Source organism: Anabrus simplex, chromosome 1 (assembly GCF_040414725.1).
Source record: "Anabrus simplex isolate iqAnaSimp1 chromosome 1, ASM4041472v1, whole genome shotgun sequence".
NCBI classification, from domain to species: Eukaryota; Metazoa; Arthropoda; class Insecta; order Orthoptera; family Tettigoniidae; genus Anabrus; species Anabrus simplex.
In genome coordinates, this window is record NC_090265.1 from 807,606,320 (window position 1) to 807,624,785 (window position 18,466).

At 39.6% G+C, this 18,466-nt stretch overlaps 1 protein-coding gene across 1 annotated transcript in view; it reads left to right on the forward strand.

The window, feature by feature from the left end:
* LOC136857034 (MOXD1 homolog 1) overlaps positions 1 to 18,466 on the forward strand; it is a 176,280-nt gene that overhangs the window by 129,963 nt on the left and 27,851 nt on the right. Inside the window, exons 3-6 of the mRNA XM_068224961.1 lie at positions 3,732 to 3,917; positions 9,066 to 9,152; positions 14,315 to 14,513; positions 16,357 to 16,458. Of these exons, the coding sequence (XP_068081062.1) occupies positions 3,732 to 3,917; positions 9,066 to 9,152; positions 14,315 to 14,513; positions 16,357 to 16,458 (574 nt within the window). The remainder of the gene's footprint in view (positions 1 to 3,731; positions 3,918 to 9,065; positions 9,153 to 14,314; positions 14,514 to 16,356; positions 16,459 to 18,466) is intronic.

Sequence of the window (18,466 nt, forward strand, 5' to 3'; positions counted from 1 at the left end):
TAATAATAACAATAATGTAGAAAACCTTACTAATATTACAATCCAGTGTCCAATTCCAGAATAGGAACTGTCCTGGAATATTTCTGAAATTGAAATGGAAAACCACAGTAAGATTAGTAAACCATTCCTAGGACAGCGGACAGTGGAGTTCGAACCCACTCATCCCCGAACACAGAGCTTGGTTCCATAGCCATAGCGCGGTAACACGTGCGGCTACGTAAAACCGATAATAATAATAATAATAATAATAATAATAATAATAATAATAATAATAATAATAATAATAATAATAATAATAATAATAATAATAATAATACGAAGCCCTGTTTGGCTTTTATCACGATATTAGCAGTCAAGTAAAACTGGTAGCTTGCTTACTTGCTTGCTTTCTTCAGAAATTAGTTGCTTAAGTTGTGGTGTAACACCTTGCTAATCTTCGTGTGGTATGTCCCTTCAGCCGCTCTACCATAAAATGATGACCGTTATAACGTCATACCAGATAAATGATCTGGTGATCATTCTTCACAGCTCAACAGAGATTATGACACGTTACCGCTCACATCTAATTACGTACTCTATGTACAGTACAAATACCAGACTTGACAGGTTCTCCCAGTGACCCAGTAGGATGGAACAAGCCGGAAACGTGGCTTGCCTCCGGGCGGCATACGACGAGCTGAGTAGCCTCTACAAAAAGTATAGTATAGTACTTTTGGATAATCATGTTTGCTACATTAAGCATGAAATGCAGATCGAATTACCATTTCCGTGACAAGTAAACTGTTATTAAAGTTTCACACACCGCCAGGCCTGGTTCCTAAATGCCATTACTATAGGCTTGCTAATATACCGAATGATTAAAAAAAACTAGGGGTAAAATTTAAGGAACATACAAATAAAGTTGCTTATGGAACAACTTACACATTTCAAAAGATCGTGGCAAAATTTAAGAAACATGCAAGCAGAAATTCATGGCGAGAAAACTTAGAATTTCAAAGATTCCTGTAAAATGTAAGGACCATTCAAATAGAGAGTCCCTTCAAGTTTAGAAAGGTTGTAGCTACCTTTTAGAAACATGCAAGTAGAGATTCGGGGAAAACAAATTTAAAATTTAAAAATATAGTGGTAATTTTTACGGAATATGCATATAGCGATTCATGTAAAACAGCTTTCAAGTTGTGGCAAATTTGATAAACAAATTTGGATCCTCTAAAACAACTTTCAAATTCCAATAGATTGTGGCAAAACTTAAGAAACACACAAATAAGGATCGTGTAAAACAAGATTCGAATTTGAAAATGATGTGACAAAATTTAAGAAGCATATCAACAGGTGCTCGTAAAAAGCAACTTTCCAATTTCCGACACTTGCGGTAAAAATAAAGGAACGTAGATAGAATTTGCTCCCTTCGAAGATTGATATAAAAAAGACGTTTTTTAAGACTTTCGTCTGGAGCGTTGCGTTGTATGGATGTGTAATATGGACGATAACTAGCTCGGAAAGAAAGAGAAAAGAAGCTTTTGAAATGTGGTGTTACAGAAGAATCTGAATGTGAGATGGGTAGATCGAATCGCGAATGAAGAGATACTGGATCGAATTGGTGAGAGGAGAACGATTTGACGAAATTTGACGAGAAGACTCCTCTCTCTTTCTGCTAGCTGCTTTACGTCGCACCGACACAGATAGGTCTTTCGGCAATGATGGGATAGGAAAGGCCTAGGAGTTGGAAGGAAGCGGGCGTGGCCTTAGTTTAGGTACACCCCTGTAATTGCCTGGTGTGAACATGGGAAACCACGGAAAACCATCTTCAGGGCTGCCGACAGTGGGATTCGAACCCACTATCTCCCGGATGCAAGCTCACAGCCGCATGGCCAACTCGCCCGATACGAGAAGAAGAAAGAATGATAGGACACATCTCAAATTTAAGAACATTTCAAGCAGTGATGAAGCTGTTGTAGTAAAACTGGTAGAATTGAAAGAGTTGCCTTCGTCATCAATTGTTCTTATTCTCGTTCCTGTTTCCATGTGATGTATCGAGGTAACTTCTGCAGAATGTAACGATTACAATTTTTTTTTTCAAGAAATAAATTAAGGGTAAAGAATTATATTTAGTAATAAGTAACGAGTACAAGTAAATATTATTATAAAAATATTTGTTACAAGTAATTTGTCCGACTCATTGACTGAATGGTCAGCGTTGAGGCCTTCGGTTCAGAGGGTTCCGGATTCGATTCCCTGGCGAGTCGAGGATTTTAATCGGCTCTGATTAATTCTTCTGGCCCGGGTCCGATTGTTTGTGTTCGTCCCAACAGTTTCCTCTTCATATTCATACAACACACTACACTACCAACCACCACAGAAACACGCAATAGTGATTACATCCCTCCATATACGCATGGCGTCAGGGACACCGGCCGTAAAACAGGGCTAGATCCACATGTGCGACACAGTTTGCACCCGCGACCCCACAGATGTGGGAAAAGCGGTAGAAGAAGAAGAAGAAAGAAGAAGATTCGTTACAAGTAATTTGATTACTTTCACTAAATTACTTACCAACTCTGCATACAGCTATGTCTAAGGACGAAGACTCGTGCACTTTCTATAGCAATAGTGGAGTTGTAGTATGCTGATGATAATGCAGTTGTAACTCAGTCTGAAGAAAAAGTGAATGCCTTTTCAACTGCATGCAGATCAATATCTCGACCGACGGAGTGAGCCTTCAAGTAGTAAACTCCTTTTCTGAACTTGGCAGCATCCTCTCATCAAGCGCAAAAATCATTCACAATAAATTAGCCCGACAAAGTAACCTAATCCATTGTACCACAGCATATTGGAAGTACAAACCCCAATCAGTCTTGAAAAGTGAAAATTATAAAATTTACTGGGATAGAAGTATCATCACTGATAAAACTATTACCTGCAATAGACCAGATAGAACTTTTGTAGATAAAAACAAGAAAATCTGCTTCATATTTGAAAAAGCATGCCCTAATACAACCTCCAATCAACACATACAGAGAAGATTTCCAAATACACAGATCTGTCTACAGAGATAAAAACGATGTGGAAATTCAACAATGTTATCATAATTCCAGTAGTGATCGGATGTAATGGTATTATAACAAAGACACTACACAGAAGCATTGAAGCTCTTAATCACCACCATCTCACTTACAGAGAATTACAAAAAGCAGCAATCCTGGCCACTTGCCTTATAGTAAGGAAATTTATTGGCATGAACCATCTACCATATACAGAGGACTAATGGAAATCTTCCACTAATAATTTTGACCATTTATGTATAGTAAATATCCCATAAATATCTGTCAAGTTCATTTGTCAACAATGCAAGCGTATACCAATGTGTATGAAGCATACGTGCGTGTATACTAAATAGTACTTCTTCCATGTACATTGTACAGAAGAAGCTCATAAACCGAATTATAAAATTGCGAATTTTATATAATAAAATAATAATAATAATAAAAATAATAATAATCTATATCATAACTGACTTCCCAATTTTCCCCCAGGAAATCTGTTAGGAATGTGTGGATTATTATTATTATTATTATTATTATTATTATTATTATTATTATTATTATTATTATTATTATTATTATTATTATTACATACTTTGCTGCTTTGGCGAGAATGCTAGCCTGCACATTTTATTGCTTTGCTTGGAAATTTTTCAGTAAATAAATCAATGTTATTGTTTTTTTTTACAGAGTGACACAGTGCGAGTCATCTGGGCGCTACATTCTTCTGATCCAGTGGACCCTGGTAACCTGGAGGGACTGGCGTACCACGGACGGGAAGCACGAGGAGTACGCAGTTTACACCTTATCTCTCCACCGCGGCCAGTTCGACCGAGAAATCCGCACGTCAAACACTGGGACGTTGCCCTGCACAACGTAAGTACATATGCCGGTTAAGAAAGTTACTGATAAAAAGGCAAACCCTACGACAGGTAAGTTAGGTAGGATGCATAATGTTACCTATCAATATCGATAGCTTAATAATGTGAGGCGAGAGTTGGAAATGCAATTGAAGGTAATGAGTAAATGTGGGGAAGATATGGAAGCGAATAGGAAGGGGAAGCGTTTATTAGACTTCTGTGATAGTATAGGATTAGCAGTTTCGAACATGTTCTTCAAGCATAGACTAAACATATTCACCACTACACATCGCAGAAGAGTAAGGGTAGAACATATCTAGGACGAGAAAATTAAACAGAAGTACATAGATATGATCAGTGAACAGTTCCAAACAACAGACAGTAAGCAGTATAGCAAGAGAATGTGTAGCATACAGGGATGCTGTACTAGAAACAGCTGTGTGTATACAGAGTGGTTCACCAGCCCCTTATTTTTTTCGGAGGTGGGTAACTCAACTAACGACATCCCGACATTTACCTGGAGGAGAAGCGGGAAACCACTAAAAACCACTTCCAGGATGGCTGAGGAGGGAATAGAACCCCCTTCTACTCAGTTGACCTCCCGAGGCTGAGTGGACCCCGTTCCAGCCCTCGTACCACTTTTCAAATTTCGTGGCAGAGTCGGGAATCGAACCCGGGCCTCTGGGGGTGGTAGCTAATCACACTAACCACTACACCACAGCAGCGGACCCTGTGTTATTTCAAGGTGCAATAAATCACATGTTTGCAGAATAGTCCTTAGTATTTGGCGCGAAATTATGCATAGTAGTTTTTCCTTTGCTAGGTCAATGGATGAATTTACAGGGATGACACATAGAGCCTTATTGACCATAAGGAGAAATTTAGAGTTTTTGGTGTTCATAAAACGAAATTATAAAGATCTTTAGGTCATCCGTGTTATTTGGATTGACTGTCTCCGAAAAATAGGGGGCTGTTTAACCACCCGATATATGGGAAAAAGGGAAAATCTTGGTGGAATGAGGAAGTGAGGACAGCTTGTAAACGTAAAAGGAAGGAGTATCAGAAATGGCTCCAAACAAGAGCTGATGCTGACAAGGAAATACATGCGAACGAACTCAGCGAAACTAATACAGTAATTGATGAATCCAAGAAGGTCCGGCTCCATGGCTAAATGGTTAGCGTGCTGGCCTTTGGTCACAGGGGTCCCGGGTTTGATTCCCGGCAGGGTTGGGAATTTTAACCTGAATTGGTTAATTTCGCTGGCACGGGGATTGAGTGTATGTGTCGTCTTCAACATCATTTCATCCTCATCACGACGTGCAGGTCGCCTACGGGAGTCAAATCAAAAGACCTGCATCTGGCGAGCCGAACTTGTCCTCGGACACTCCCGGCACTAAAAGCCATACGCAATTTCATTTGTCCAAGAAGAATTTACCGGAAGATTTGGGTAATAACCTGGAAAGGCTAGGTCTAGCGGCAGGGAAACCTTTCTAGACAGTAATATAGAACATTAGAAAAGGAGGGAAGTAAGGAAATGCATAGTGTACTGGGTAAATCAGGCGAACTCGTATTAGATCCAGGCAATTACTAGACAGGTGTAATGCATATTTTGAAAACCTTCTCATCGTAAAAGGAAATGTTTCTGTAGACGTCGCGAACAACCGAGTTCATGGAGAGAAGGACAATGGTGTCAGTTAAGTTATGCTTGAGAAAGTGAAAAGGATGTTAAAGCGCCTCCATTGTCATAAAGCAGCGGGAATAGATGACATTAGACCCAAATGGTGAAATATAGTGGGAGGGCAGGCATAAAATCGCTTCATAGACTATACGATTAGCGTAGAATGTTAGTGAGATACCTTCTGATTGGATGAAGGCAGTAATTGCACCTATCCATGAGCAAGGGAACAGGAAGAATTACAACAACTATCGAAGTATTTAATTGATCAGTATATCAATCAACGTGTTCATTGGCATTTTACAAGGGGGAGAGGGATCAGTGGATGGGGGTAAGTTGAATGAAATGCAATGCGACTTCAGTCCACTGAGGGGCTGTGGCGATCAGATTTTCAGTATACGCCAAGTAATTGAAAATTGTTACAAGAGTAATAGAAAGGTATGTTTATGCTTCGTAGTTCTCTAGAGAAGGCATATGACAAAGTACCGAGATGAAACAATGTGCGTAGTTTAGATGTATCATCTAATGAAATGTATACAATGGCAAGGAGGGATTTGGCCAATGCGGACGACTTGGTCTTAATAGCAGGCTGTGCTGAAAGCCTGCAATTTAATATCTTGGATCTTGAAAATAGGTGAAGCGAATATGATATAAAAATTAGCCTTTCCGAGACTAAATTGATGTCAGTTGAGAAGAAATGTTGCAACGTAACAGAATTGAATGGAAGGTGGGAATACAAAACTGGATCAGGTAGTTCATTTGCAGCATTTAGGATGTGTATTCTCCCAGGATTGTAGTAGAGTGAGCTTTTACTTCGGGTGCTAACTGTATTGCCCTTTTGTACGACTGAATACTCTTCCTGACACCACCCTTTCTGGAGGGATGTACTCACTATTGTGCGTTTCTGTGGTCATTGGTTGTATGGTGTACTATAGTATATGACGAGTTGTGTATAAAGACGAACACCGAAACCCAATTCCTGTTTAAGAGGAATCATCTAGACACGTTTAAAATTCCTGAGCCAGCCGGGAACCGAACTTGAGACCCTCTGAACCGAAGCTTGCGCAGCTGACCACTCAGTTAAGGTGTCAGATTATGGCTAAAATTAAATAAAGAAAAATGAACCATGCACTGTCTTCCACTGAAAATTTTGAAATACGGTATTTCACATGGCAGAATTTTAGTATACATTTAAAATAACTACTCGTTTACGATCTTACGTTCATATACAATTTTGACAATAAATTCTCTGTTAGTTTTCATTATAAATAATTGCAGTATTTTTCTGAAAATTATCGTTAACGAAATTTTCGCGATCATGGGCATAAACTGTCACGAATGTGGCGGCGGATATTTGCCGTTATTGGTGGCTGCTTGAAGAAGGGTAGGTGAAGTGGAGGAATGAATAGTAGCAAATCACGCAAGTGTTGTCCTTAGCCTCAGAAACTCGACGGTAGGGAAGATCCTGATCTATTAGCAAGAGTGCAGGTCTTCCTTTAGGAGTCTTTGCTAAATCTACTTCAGGGAAATATGCTTAGGAATTTAGGCTGGTAATAAGAGAATATATACCTCTTCTTTTTGAATCAGATACTGACAGTGCTTCACTTCCCATTTAGTTTGATTAAAATAAAATAATGAAAATCTCAGCAATTACTGAACAAAACAGCTCGTTTGGTTGCTGAGATGGATTTTATTCATTGTCTATCTCCAGGCAAAATGGTCATTTGTTTCAGTATTTCCGTAAAGTGTTGTCATCTACAACTAAACAGTTTAATGATAGATTCATTTTATTTTTAATATAGAAAAAATATTAAAACTGTTAAATAGGCAAATTTTGAACATTTAGTTAGACTCAGACTACCTGTATTTTAAAAGTCTCATGTGTCATATATACATATTTACAATATATATAGTCCTCTCCGTGTAAGGACGAACCCTAAGGGTGCAACCTTACACTTTCTCCCCTGTAATATTAAGGTATTGATTTATAGTTACTTTTCTTGTTGTTGGGTATTTTGCAGGTATTTTTCAGTGTCGGTAACCATACAGTCTAGGGACCCTACTTGCCGATACGACGTCTTACATTTACCGTTAATCTGGCACGTTGGCAACGTTCAATCACTGTTCTAGCGTGAATTGCATGTTGCCACCGCATTGCCGTTAAAGTCACATTTGCGAGAATATTTAAAGCATATTTTCTTTTTCTGTGGGATTGTAAATCTATTTGGCTAATACCAGGTAAGTAGAATTGTGGCATGTTCGGATAATGCATTTAATAACATAGTTTGTGTGAAATGATGAAAGTGCTCAAATACGCCAGTCTCATGTCTAGATCTACCGGTACATGAAATAACTCTTGCGGGACGAAATTTTGGCAGTAGAACTTATAACATTATTATTTTCAAATCCGCAGTGAACTTGAAAGCTGACCTAATTTCCGTTCACGGAGCTTGAAGATATTACCAGCCTGCAGGCTGAAAATATGCCCAATAATCTCTCTCCTTACTGGTTACCGGTATTGAAGAGAGAAGGAAATGTTCGCGCAAAAGAAATGGAAGTCATTGGATGTCTGGAACTTTCGAAAATCACACTGCAAAGACTTACTAAATAAATTGCATCGTTTAACACGCCCCTCTTTTCAAGAATATGGTTATAGTACGCCTACTGTATATCAAAATAAAGACAGATATATGTAACATTAATTTGAGTGAGAAAGTGTGTTTATTTCCTTAATTCCTCATTGAGTGTGGAAATCGACTTAATTATGAATATCTTCATTTATTTCATCTTAACTTTTATCATTTACTAGGGTAGGGAAACATTCATTATTGGTGTTTACGTTGAGGTTAGTTTGTTGTGGTTATGTCTGGTGATTTTAATATGTTACCAGGCAGGTTGGCAGCAGTGATCAGCCATTACAAAACAGAGAAAAGAAGAGCATCGGGCGGCGATATTTACTTTCTGGGGTATTGCCTTACGTGGCAATTACTATACATAAGCTCTTGAAGATAAATTATGGTTATTAACTATATCAAACAAATAAATTTGTTATCTGTTAAACACAAATGGGGCAAGCCACTTATTAAACCACGGGAATTAAGTTGACTATTGTCAAGTCCTGACTTGTGAAAACAGCAGATGCGATTGTAAAATTTATTGAGCCTGCTTGTCAAACATATGATACCATACTATCAAAGATGACATAAATGTCAAGTAATGTTGAAATGTAATTATTCTCAATTACTTCTAACTACCAAGTTATATCTTTATTGCCTTTACGATGAAGATATTTTAATTGCACGTTAAATGTAATTTGACGGTGTACATCAGCGAAAGTGCTACCAACAAGCTTTCGCCAAGCCGACTCTCGGCCAGTGAACGAACACTGGACACGTTTAATCTTGGTTGAGTGGCCGTAAGGAATTTAATAAACCTTAAACCTGTTTGTGGTGGTATATATCTGTGTAATTCTTCTTTATGTTCCAACAGTTCGTGGTTCCAGACAACATGGACACGGTGTACTGGTGCAAGATCTTCAAGGTCCCACCACTGAGCGATAAGCATCACATGATTGGGGTAAGTATTTAGCCGTATTGTTTTGACGTTAAAACTCATGAACATTTGCCACTGTAGCATTGGGTCTCATAGTGTTTCCTTATATTTTTCTCAAACATATTATGTGTAATATTATACCTTACTGTTGTATCCAATTTCAGATCATTTTGAAACAGTTCATCATGTGGCACAATCTCTTAGAAAACTACTGGACCCTTTACACGAAAGTCAGTCCGTTTAAAGCTTATTTTACTCTCTCAACTGCTACAAGAAAGTGCCTTCATGTGATGCGAACTGACTTGTAGCACTGTCTGAAGCTGAAGGCCTCGAAATAATTTCTCATTAGTTTGCCCCTAAAATAAGGAAAAAGGCGCCTTTTGCAAGCGCCCCCAAATTGCTGAAAAGACTTCGGCATACCCTCCACATGAGAGGCCATCAGTTCCCCTAAATACGCTCGTCCACCTGAATCCGTTGACCTTTTTAGGGAGTCGACGATGGCAAGGAAGACATGCCAGTGGCAAACATCAATATGAAAAACGCTGTAGAACATGCAGAATGGAGACACATGTGCAGAAGTGCCGACCCTGATACGCGAGATAACATTACAATAATGTCATTGGCCTTACGTCCCACTAACTACTGTTACGGTTTTCGGAGATGTGCCAGTAAATCTAACAACACAAGGCTGACGTATTTGAGCACCTTCAAATACCACCAGACAGAGATAACATATACGCTATACAAAAAAGAACAGCTACAATAAAAATACCTACCATTCTACACCACAACGTGTACTGTAGAATGGCATTTTCCCATTATCTCCTTTTCATTTTTGCTATAGCAGTCCATATCCAAACACGACTGGGACTAAACCTTTATCATTGTCGTCAAGATATTGACATTATTCAGAATGTGATCGATACCTTCTGGGAAAAAAATATCATTAATTCCCGCTGATTTCATCCGCTCAGCTACACACACAAATTTATCAATATCATCCCTACCAATCGGCAGTTGTTACCATTACCAACTGCTGTACTTAAATGTAAATATCTCCTTTCCGTATTTGAATCTTCGTCTTCCTCTACCGCGTTTCCCATATCCGTGGGGTCGCGGGTGCGGTCTGTGTTGCGCCTGTGGATTTGGCCCAGTGTTACGACCGGATGCCCTTCCTGACGCCAACCGTATGTGGAGGAATGTAATCAATATTGCGTGTGCCTGTGGCAGTTGGTAGTGTGGTGTGTTGTCTGAATATGAAGAGAGAGTGTTGGGACAAACGCAAACACCAACACCCAGTCCCCGAGGCAGAAGGATTAATTACACGTCATTAAAATCCCCGATCCGGCTAGGAATCGAGCCCGGGACCCTCTGAACCTAATGTCTCAACGTTGACCATTCAGGCAAGAAGTGGACCCTTTCCATATTTGAATATGAAACAAAATTCACTAAGGATGTTTATGTTGTGATAACTCGTATAAGTCTCATCCAATTACTTCTGATGATATTGGAAAAATTTCACTAAGGATGTTTATGTTGTGATAACTCTTGTAAGTCTCATCCAGTTACTTCTGATTATATTGGAAAAATAGTAATTGTCTTACTTGAAGTAAAATATCCTTTAGTTTGTAGCACTCAGAAGGCGATGGATTCTCAACATGAGACTGAGTTGAACGTAAACTCAAGTCCACTGGGATTCCGGATAGCGAAAGAGTTAACTACATGGTTCTCTGGGTGTAACTGTTACATTTATTTGGAAGCTAGTTGGTTCGAATCCCACTGTTGGCAAACTTGAAATAGGTTTTCCTTGGTTTCATACGAGGCAAACGCTAGGACTGTACCACATTAAGGCCAGAGTCACTTTATTCCCAGTCCTGTTTCCGTCGTATCCCATCCTCACTATGAGCTGTATGAGTCGGAGTGACATAAAACAATCAGAAAAGAAAAGCTTCCAGATAAACGAGTTCCAACCGCAGCAGTGATGACAACTTGGAAGCAATGGCAAGCAGGCAGATTTCATTTAACTCTTTGAAGCATGGTAGTTACCTGTGCTGACCAACTTTTGGCCGACCGTTCAAGCACAGTGGTTGCTGGCACTTACCACCCATTCAATCACGAGTACCCTGCCATCAAGTTGTCTTGAGACTAGCTCCGTGCTCTGAGTAGTTACCTAGGAGTCCAACAGACGGCAGGTTGTGATCTCTTGCGTATACGATTTGCGTATACGTATTTCCCACCAGCACAGTAATTAAGCATGCAGAGTTACATCAGATATACACAGGTTTGCAAACTTGTCCCTACAGATCAATTTAAAGCATAACATATTTTGTATTGGTATATGTAAACTCTTGAAACTTCTGCACAGATCTTTTAACAAGTTTTGAAAAGTTATAACTTGAGGTAACTTCACTATGTAAATATTTAAGGGAGTGACTTTTTTGTTGTGCAATAAATGGTTAGTGAAATTAAACGGGGTGTGTAGAAGGTACCTTACTAACATCCATGCTGAAATTATTCTGTGCAACGATTTCATCCCTGATTTACCACTATATTTCACAAATTCAGGCCTAATTTCTTCTATTCCTGGTGCTTTAGGACAATAGGGATTATTTACCATCTTTTCCACTTCCTCAAGCGTAATTTCATTAACATTATTGTTCTCCTCCCCATGAGCCCGCTTGTCCTTGACGTCAAGACTGCGTTTTCATTTTACTTTAAGAAGATTTTCAAATTAATTCTTCCATCTGTTGTATGATTCGCTGGCATCGCAGTATACGGGTAACGTACCTGCCTCTTGTACGGAGACCCCTGGATCGATTCTCGGCCAGGTCTGAGATTATTACCTGGGGCTGAGGAGTATTTATCTTCCGTGATTATAATTGAGAAGCTATCTGACGGTGAGATAGCAGCCCCGGTTTGGAGAGCCAACATTAACATTCAAAATACTCTTAATTCAACAGATGGTTGGCATAAATTATCACCGTTATGGCACCAAGAATTGCTCGGTGGACAGTAGAGCCGACCCTCGTGTACATTCGTGTTATTTTAGAGGGTATGCTATACTTTGAGATCATCAATGATGTAATCCTGCTTTTTGTGTCTAATCTACCACAAAATATTATTTCGCAAAAAAATAAATTAAAAAGTTTTTCGCTGCGCATAAAAGGGCTAAACATGTTGCTTACAACCTGTGCATCAAAGAGTTTTATCTGTAGAATTATATACGGAAGTATCGAAGCCTGCAAACTCTGTGGTGAAGTTGTAGAGTATCTATCTCTTACCCAGAGGTCCAGCGTTCGATTCCTGGCCAGTCTAAGGATATTCATTCTGAACTGCGTCCTGGAACGGAGATCATTGAGTCAAATGAGACCAATCAAGGAGCTATCTGATACGGCAGGTAGATGATCCTAGCGATACAGCTGAGAATGTTGATAAACTTAACAATGATAGGTTAATATGGTTGTTTGATCCGTATTGGCTTGTCTGAATCTATTACAGAACTATTTAAAATAGTTTTACTTGAGTCCGCCTTATCAATACACCTTATAATGAAAGAAAACTTTAATTGTTCTTTGAACTGACCACTGATGAAGGGAATGGATGACTTCCCGAAACATGTATGGTAAAATAAATAGTTTTCTTTCATTATAAGGTGTATTGACAAGGCGGACTCAAGTAAAAACTATTTTAAATAGTTTGCGAATGTCCCTCTCAGAACTACAGTCAGCCCTCCTAATGGTTTTATCGATGGATTGGAATGCCAAGTTAGAATTTACCTACTGGACATATAATGAAAGCGCTAGGATTCTTTCATGTGTCGACAGGAACTGCATGGAGAAATGGAATTGTTACGTTTTTCATACTCCACTGACTTCAAAATTATACACTATCTACGGAAAAGTAAGAAATTGGTCACTTGTCAACAATGTTTTGTTGAGAGGTTGTCACCCCATTTGGACCTCGTAGTGCCACTTCTTACGGCTATAACAGCAGCCACCGTGTCCGGTATTCTTTCGACGAGTGTATGCTGGACAAACACTGGGATTCGTCGCCATTTCTATCGCAACCATTCCGAGAGATGGACTGTGGATTTTGGCCGCTCCTCCCGAGACCTTACCCGGTGGTCCAGTACGTCCCAGATATGTTCTATTAGAATGAGGTCGAGACTCTAGGTGAACTAGTCGAATCGGTAAACATTGATTTCGGCGCACCACTGCACAGTAGCCCCCGAAACATCGCATTTAGAATTGTCATTCTGGAAGTAACAAGGGTCCATTGCGTAAAAACACCGCAATGCTGGCAGTGTTTCATTATACAGCATGTTACAATATGCTCCTGTATTCATGGTGCCACGGCAAACACCAGCGGTCCCACGCCACAATACTAGGAACAGCCCCACACCACCACCGAATTTCCTTTTTGGCACTACACACTGCGGCAGGAGCCGTTCCCCAGGTAGACGACACACGTCCATCGAACTTAATTAATGTGAATCGAGACTCATAACTGCACACAACCGATTTCCACTGCTCTGGTATCCAGTTGCGACGGTCTAAACACCACCTCAGTCGTCGAGCCTTATTTTCTTTCATGACATGGAGTTTATGTGCAGCTGTTCTACCAGAATATCCGAGTTGGTGGGCCTATGTTCCCAGTGGAAACGGATACTCCTGTTGTTGCACGAAACTCCTGTCGGATAGTAGCCATCGGTTGTGTCCTATTTTTCAAGTTTCACGTTTCCGGGTTTTGCGATTTCTATCGACGAGAACAAGAATCATAGACACAATGCCCATCCATCTTCTATTTACGCAGGACGAATGCTACTGTTCGTTCAGGCCTGTTTAACTTGATTCATTCACCCGCCATACAGCTTACTGAAGTGGCAGCCCCGTATCATGCCCCTATCGAAGTCCAATATATCTGTACCTCGTGCCATCTCCTTGTCAGTTGGTTCTTGTACTTCCTGAAGCATATATCGGCTACAGTTGGTAGTAGATGGTGCAAATTGCTTAGCCTTTGCAATACATTCTATCCCTCCATTGCCTGTGTGAAGATGTAGTAGTTCACCTAATCTGTTACCATAATCTATTTTGAATATGTCCGTGTGACTAGTAAACAGTGCGAATTTGTTTTAGTTTGTGAATGATGTATGTATCAAATGATAACTTCTTTTTTCTTCTCCTCAGTATGAACCAGTGCTACAAGAAGGTCACGAAAGGTATGTCCACCACATGCTGCTGTACGAATGCGCTATTCCACCTCACAAGACAGCCCAGTTCGATAGATATGTTGCTCAAGAAGGCGAGTCATGCTACGCTCCCAATATGCCCCAGGACTGGGACCAGTGCCTAACCCCTGTGGTTGCCTGGGCGGTGGGTTCTCAAGGTGAGTTATTGTGATATAGCGGTGAGGGGGGCAGAACTCAGGGACTCGATGACATGACATGATGCATCCCGCAACACACACGAGTAAAGTGGGAAGAATAGTTTACACCTCTCGTTTCACATGGGAAGGTACGGTGCATAATTACACCGGTTGGTTTATGGATGGTCATAAATAGTGCAGCCACCAGTCAACAATAAGACAATCTTCGGTTTGTTCCTAGGGCCAAATACCAGAAATTCATGGACTTGTTAACCGCTCCGTTGGGGATTGTATTTCCTCTCGTGGATTTTCCCAGGTAAAAGTACACGCAAATAGTTGGTGCTACCTTATAATTCCGGGAGGTTATTTATTTGAACTTTTGAACCTTCAAAGAGTGAAGGAGAAGAAACAATACAAGCGACTGGACAAAAAGGACCGTAACTTCCAACAAATAAGTACATTTAAAATGAGGATTTTAATATATTTTCGATAAGCATGTATTTTGTTCTTAAGATGGAGTAGAACTTATAACATATATTATGACAAAGCTGTTAGGATATTTTAAAAGCGATAACTTTTATTGTCAATGAATTAAAAAATATATACATTACGACAATCCAATTGCAAAGCTGAAACTAGGTTGGACGATAAGGCAGAGTACGGTTATCCGTAGTGGTCCACTGCATCTGTCAGTTTTTAACGCACTATAGCGTTGAACAGTTCTCCGTGTTGTAGTGGGGTGAGCCTACCTCCTGATAACTGAGGTACTTAATTTTATACTTCGGTCCTTTTCGCAAAGTTTTTAAAATTCATCTGTCAAATCAGTACGACATCCTTCAGTTGACCGTGGGGTGAACTATCCGTACACTTCGGCCCTCCCTAAATAGCTACCTGACCAGTTCATGAACTCCCCAGTATTTAGGAAGATGCCCATGAGAGACAGTTAATCTCAATTGCATTAGTGATAGGGGACTAGAATTGCCTCTCTTAAGGTGACTAGACGTCCTACATTTTCGGGACATGCCCTACATTCCGACCCTAGAATATGTCTTTGAGTTCTAGAAGAAGGATAAAAGTTCTTCATTTTAAATATTAAATTTGTATTTTTACTCATATTTTGTTTCTAAATCACCTTTCTTCGTTGTATCATGCCGATCCCATCGAGAAATATTTTCTTCCATAGTTGAAATCAAACAAGTCGAGATTTTTCGAAATCGTTCTCGTTCTCGAACGCGTGATGGCGTTGGGCATTGACCCAATCTGATTTTAGCTTGACTTCTTTGCCTGGCTTTCATAAGTACGTGTTGTATAAAACAGATTTACAAACAAACATTTCTTCTTCAGGGAAATATATAACGAGCATTTATATTTAATCACAAACAGTCGTATCAGCACACTATTTTAAATCCAAAACCGGTTTTCGGACTCCAGGGTCCACCATCAGTGTTAAAATTGTTTATAACGATAAAGGCCACATGAATGTATCGTCAAAATGAGTAGCATGGTACACTAACAGGTTCCAAACCTTAAAATTTCATTTGCTACTCGGTATGACAGCGTTTAAACAATAGTCTGCATACATTTGTCTGAAGAAGAAATCTTTGCTTGTAAATCTGTTTTATCCTACACACACCTCTGAAAGTCAAGCAGAGAAGTCAAGCCAAGAGTCAATAACCATCAGGCGGCGGCGGTTATTATACGTTCGAGAGTGAGAAACCCATATTGATTTCCAGAAATCTAGAAATCTCGACTTGTTGTCGGCTATGGACGAATACATGTGGGTTTGGTGTAGTTTGACTCATATTATTAATATCTAATTTCAAGTTCTCTCGGTATTCATGTGTTGTTATGTCTTTTATTTCAGGAGAGTTCCTCCCTGAGCACGTCGGACTACCGCTGGGAGAATGGCCTCGCACCACCTACTTTATGTTGGAGATTCACTACGACAATCCCACATTCCAGTCGGGTAAATATTTTCTCACATCTGCTTCCCGTTACCTCAGTTCAGTGAACTAGGTACACATAGTCCTCATTTCTCCATCTTTTGTAGCTTTCTAAGGAATGTTTTATCTACACAACAGGTATTATTACAATTTGTTTCATGTCGCTCCGAACAGATAGGCCTGATGGTGATAGGAAAGCGCTAGGAATATGAAGGAAGTGCCCGTGGCCCCTGGGTTTACCTCCTGTGAAAATGGGAAACCACGGAAAACCATCTTCAGGGCTGCCGACAGTTTGGTTCGAACCCATTATCTCCCGAATGCAAGCTCACAACTGCGCGCCCCTAACCGCACGGTCAATTCGTCCAGTACAGTGTATTGTAATTATTGTAATGTATAGTATATGGGCTAAGGTTGAGAAAGTGGCGGCCCCCTCTGCGACTCAGATGATTTCACATCAGAAAGGGCGGTATTTGGGGAGATCACGATAATCACATGTAAGTTACGGAACTAATCTTTGCTAATGTCCACAAACTAAAAGGCTCTATTTAATAATAATACAATATGTATCCAGCAATCGCGACATACTGAGTCATGAATGGCGTCCCAAAAGCGAAATATGAACACATTTGCGAATTACCACGGGCGTGTTGTTTACAGCGAATGTCAAATTGAGGTTCTTTGAATCTTTTTCCTGCAGTTTTGTTTTCAATTGGATTTCGACTGAAAAGCGCACAATTTTGGGATGACAATTAAAAACAAGTGGAGTGATATAATTTCAATCACCAAGCGATCTAATAAGAACACTAACTTTAAGAATGTAACATTATCGTCTGAAATAAATAATTCTACTCGTATATTGAACAATACCTAAGTTCGTATTTTCTCTGCAGCATTTTGCTTTAGAAAAGAGAAAGATAATCAGTGATCAAACTACTGGATCTAAGATACTTTGTAAATCTACCAACGCTGTAGTAAGCTATAAACATAGAACAAATAAATCGGCAAAAATATTGATAATTAATATGTAATAATAGTAAATAATTCTTATTAATAATTATCATTAATAATTAATGATATTAATAGTTATTAATATGAATTATTAATAACTATTATGCTATCGCAATTGCATGGTGCCACATCATTGTAATAACCGACGACATCTCCCATACACGCCTACTGGGTGAATGTTTTGAGCAGTCCAATTAATCGTTCTATATCATACTTCACCTTTACCAGAAACCAAGGAACGTTTAATGTTTTATTACTAGTGATTTTACGTTCCACTAACTCATCAAAGGTTTTCGGCGATTCAAGGATGGAAAAGGGCTAGGAGTGTGAAGGAAGCGGCCGAGGCATTTAATTAATGTACCCCTAGCACTTGCCTGATACGAAATTGGGAAACCACGGAAAACCATATTCAGGGCTGCCGATGGTGGAATTCGAACACACCATCTCCCGTATGCAAGCTCTCAGCTACACAATTCTACCCACACGGCCGTCTCGCTCGGTCTTATAATGTTAATTATGCCTTTATGGTAGTGGGAAGTAATACTTATATTGAGCTAATACTCCAGTTCCTAAATATTTACATTGTCCAAAATTTCCATAAATTTTCGCCAGTAGTATAAGAGAATCTCCGACGATCCTCACTGACACCAGTTTTAAATAACTCAGATGGTGAAATAAATCTCCATCGGTCATTCTTCCACAGCTGTTCAATACTTAATGATGGTCTGGAAGTTTCATGTTGTATCCATTGTTGACGGCTTAGTCATTGTACAAATGTTATTTAGCGGACGTGAGTGGCAGCAGAAGAGACAGAACACACCTCAACTAACAACAAACAGTCACTGTTATGTTGTTGTTGATAATGTTTCGGTAGTTTGGACGTGACATTATTGCATGCCATCATATTTTAATTTCTGTTCTTCAGGTATACTAAAACATCCCAAGCCTGGAGAGTTTCTCACAAACCCCACTACCTTTATGATTCCTTTTTTCCTCATTTTGGAATGCTTGTTTCTTCGTGTT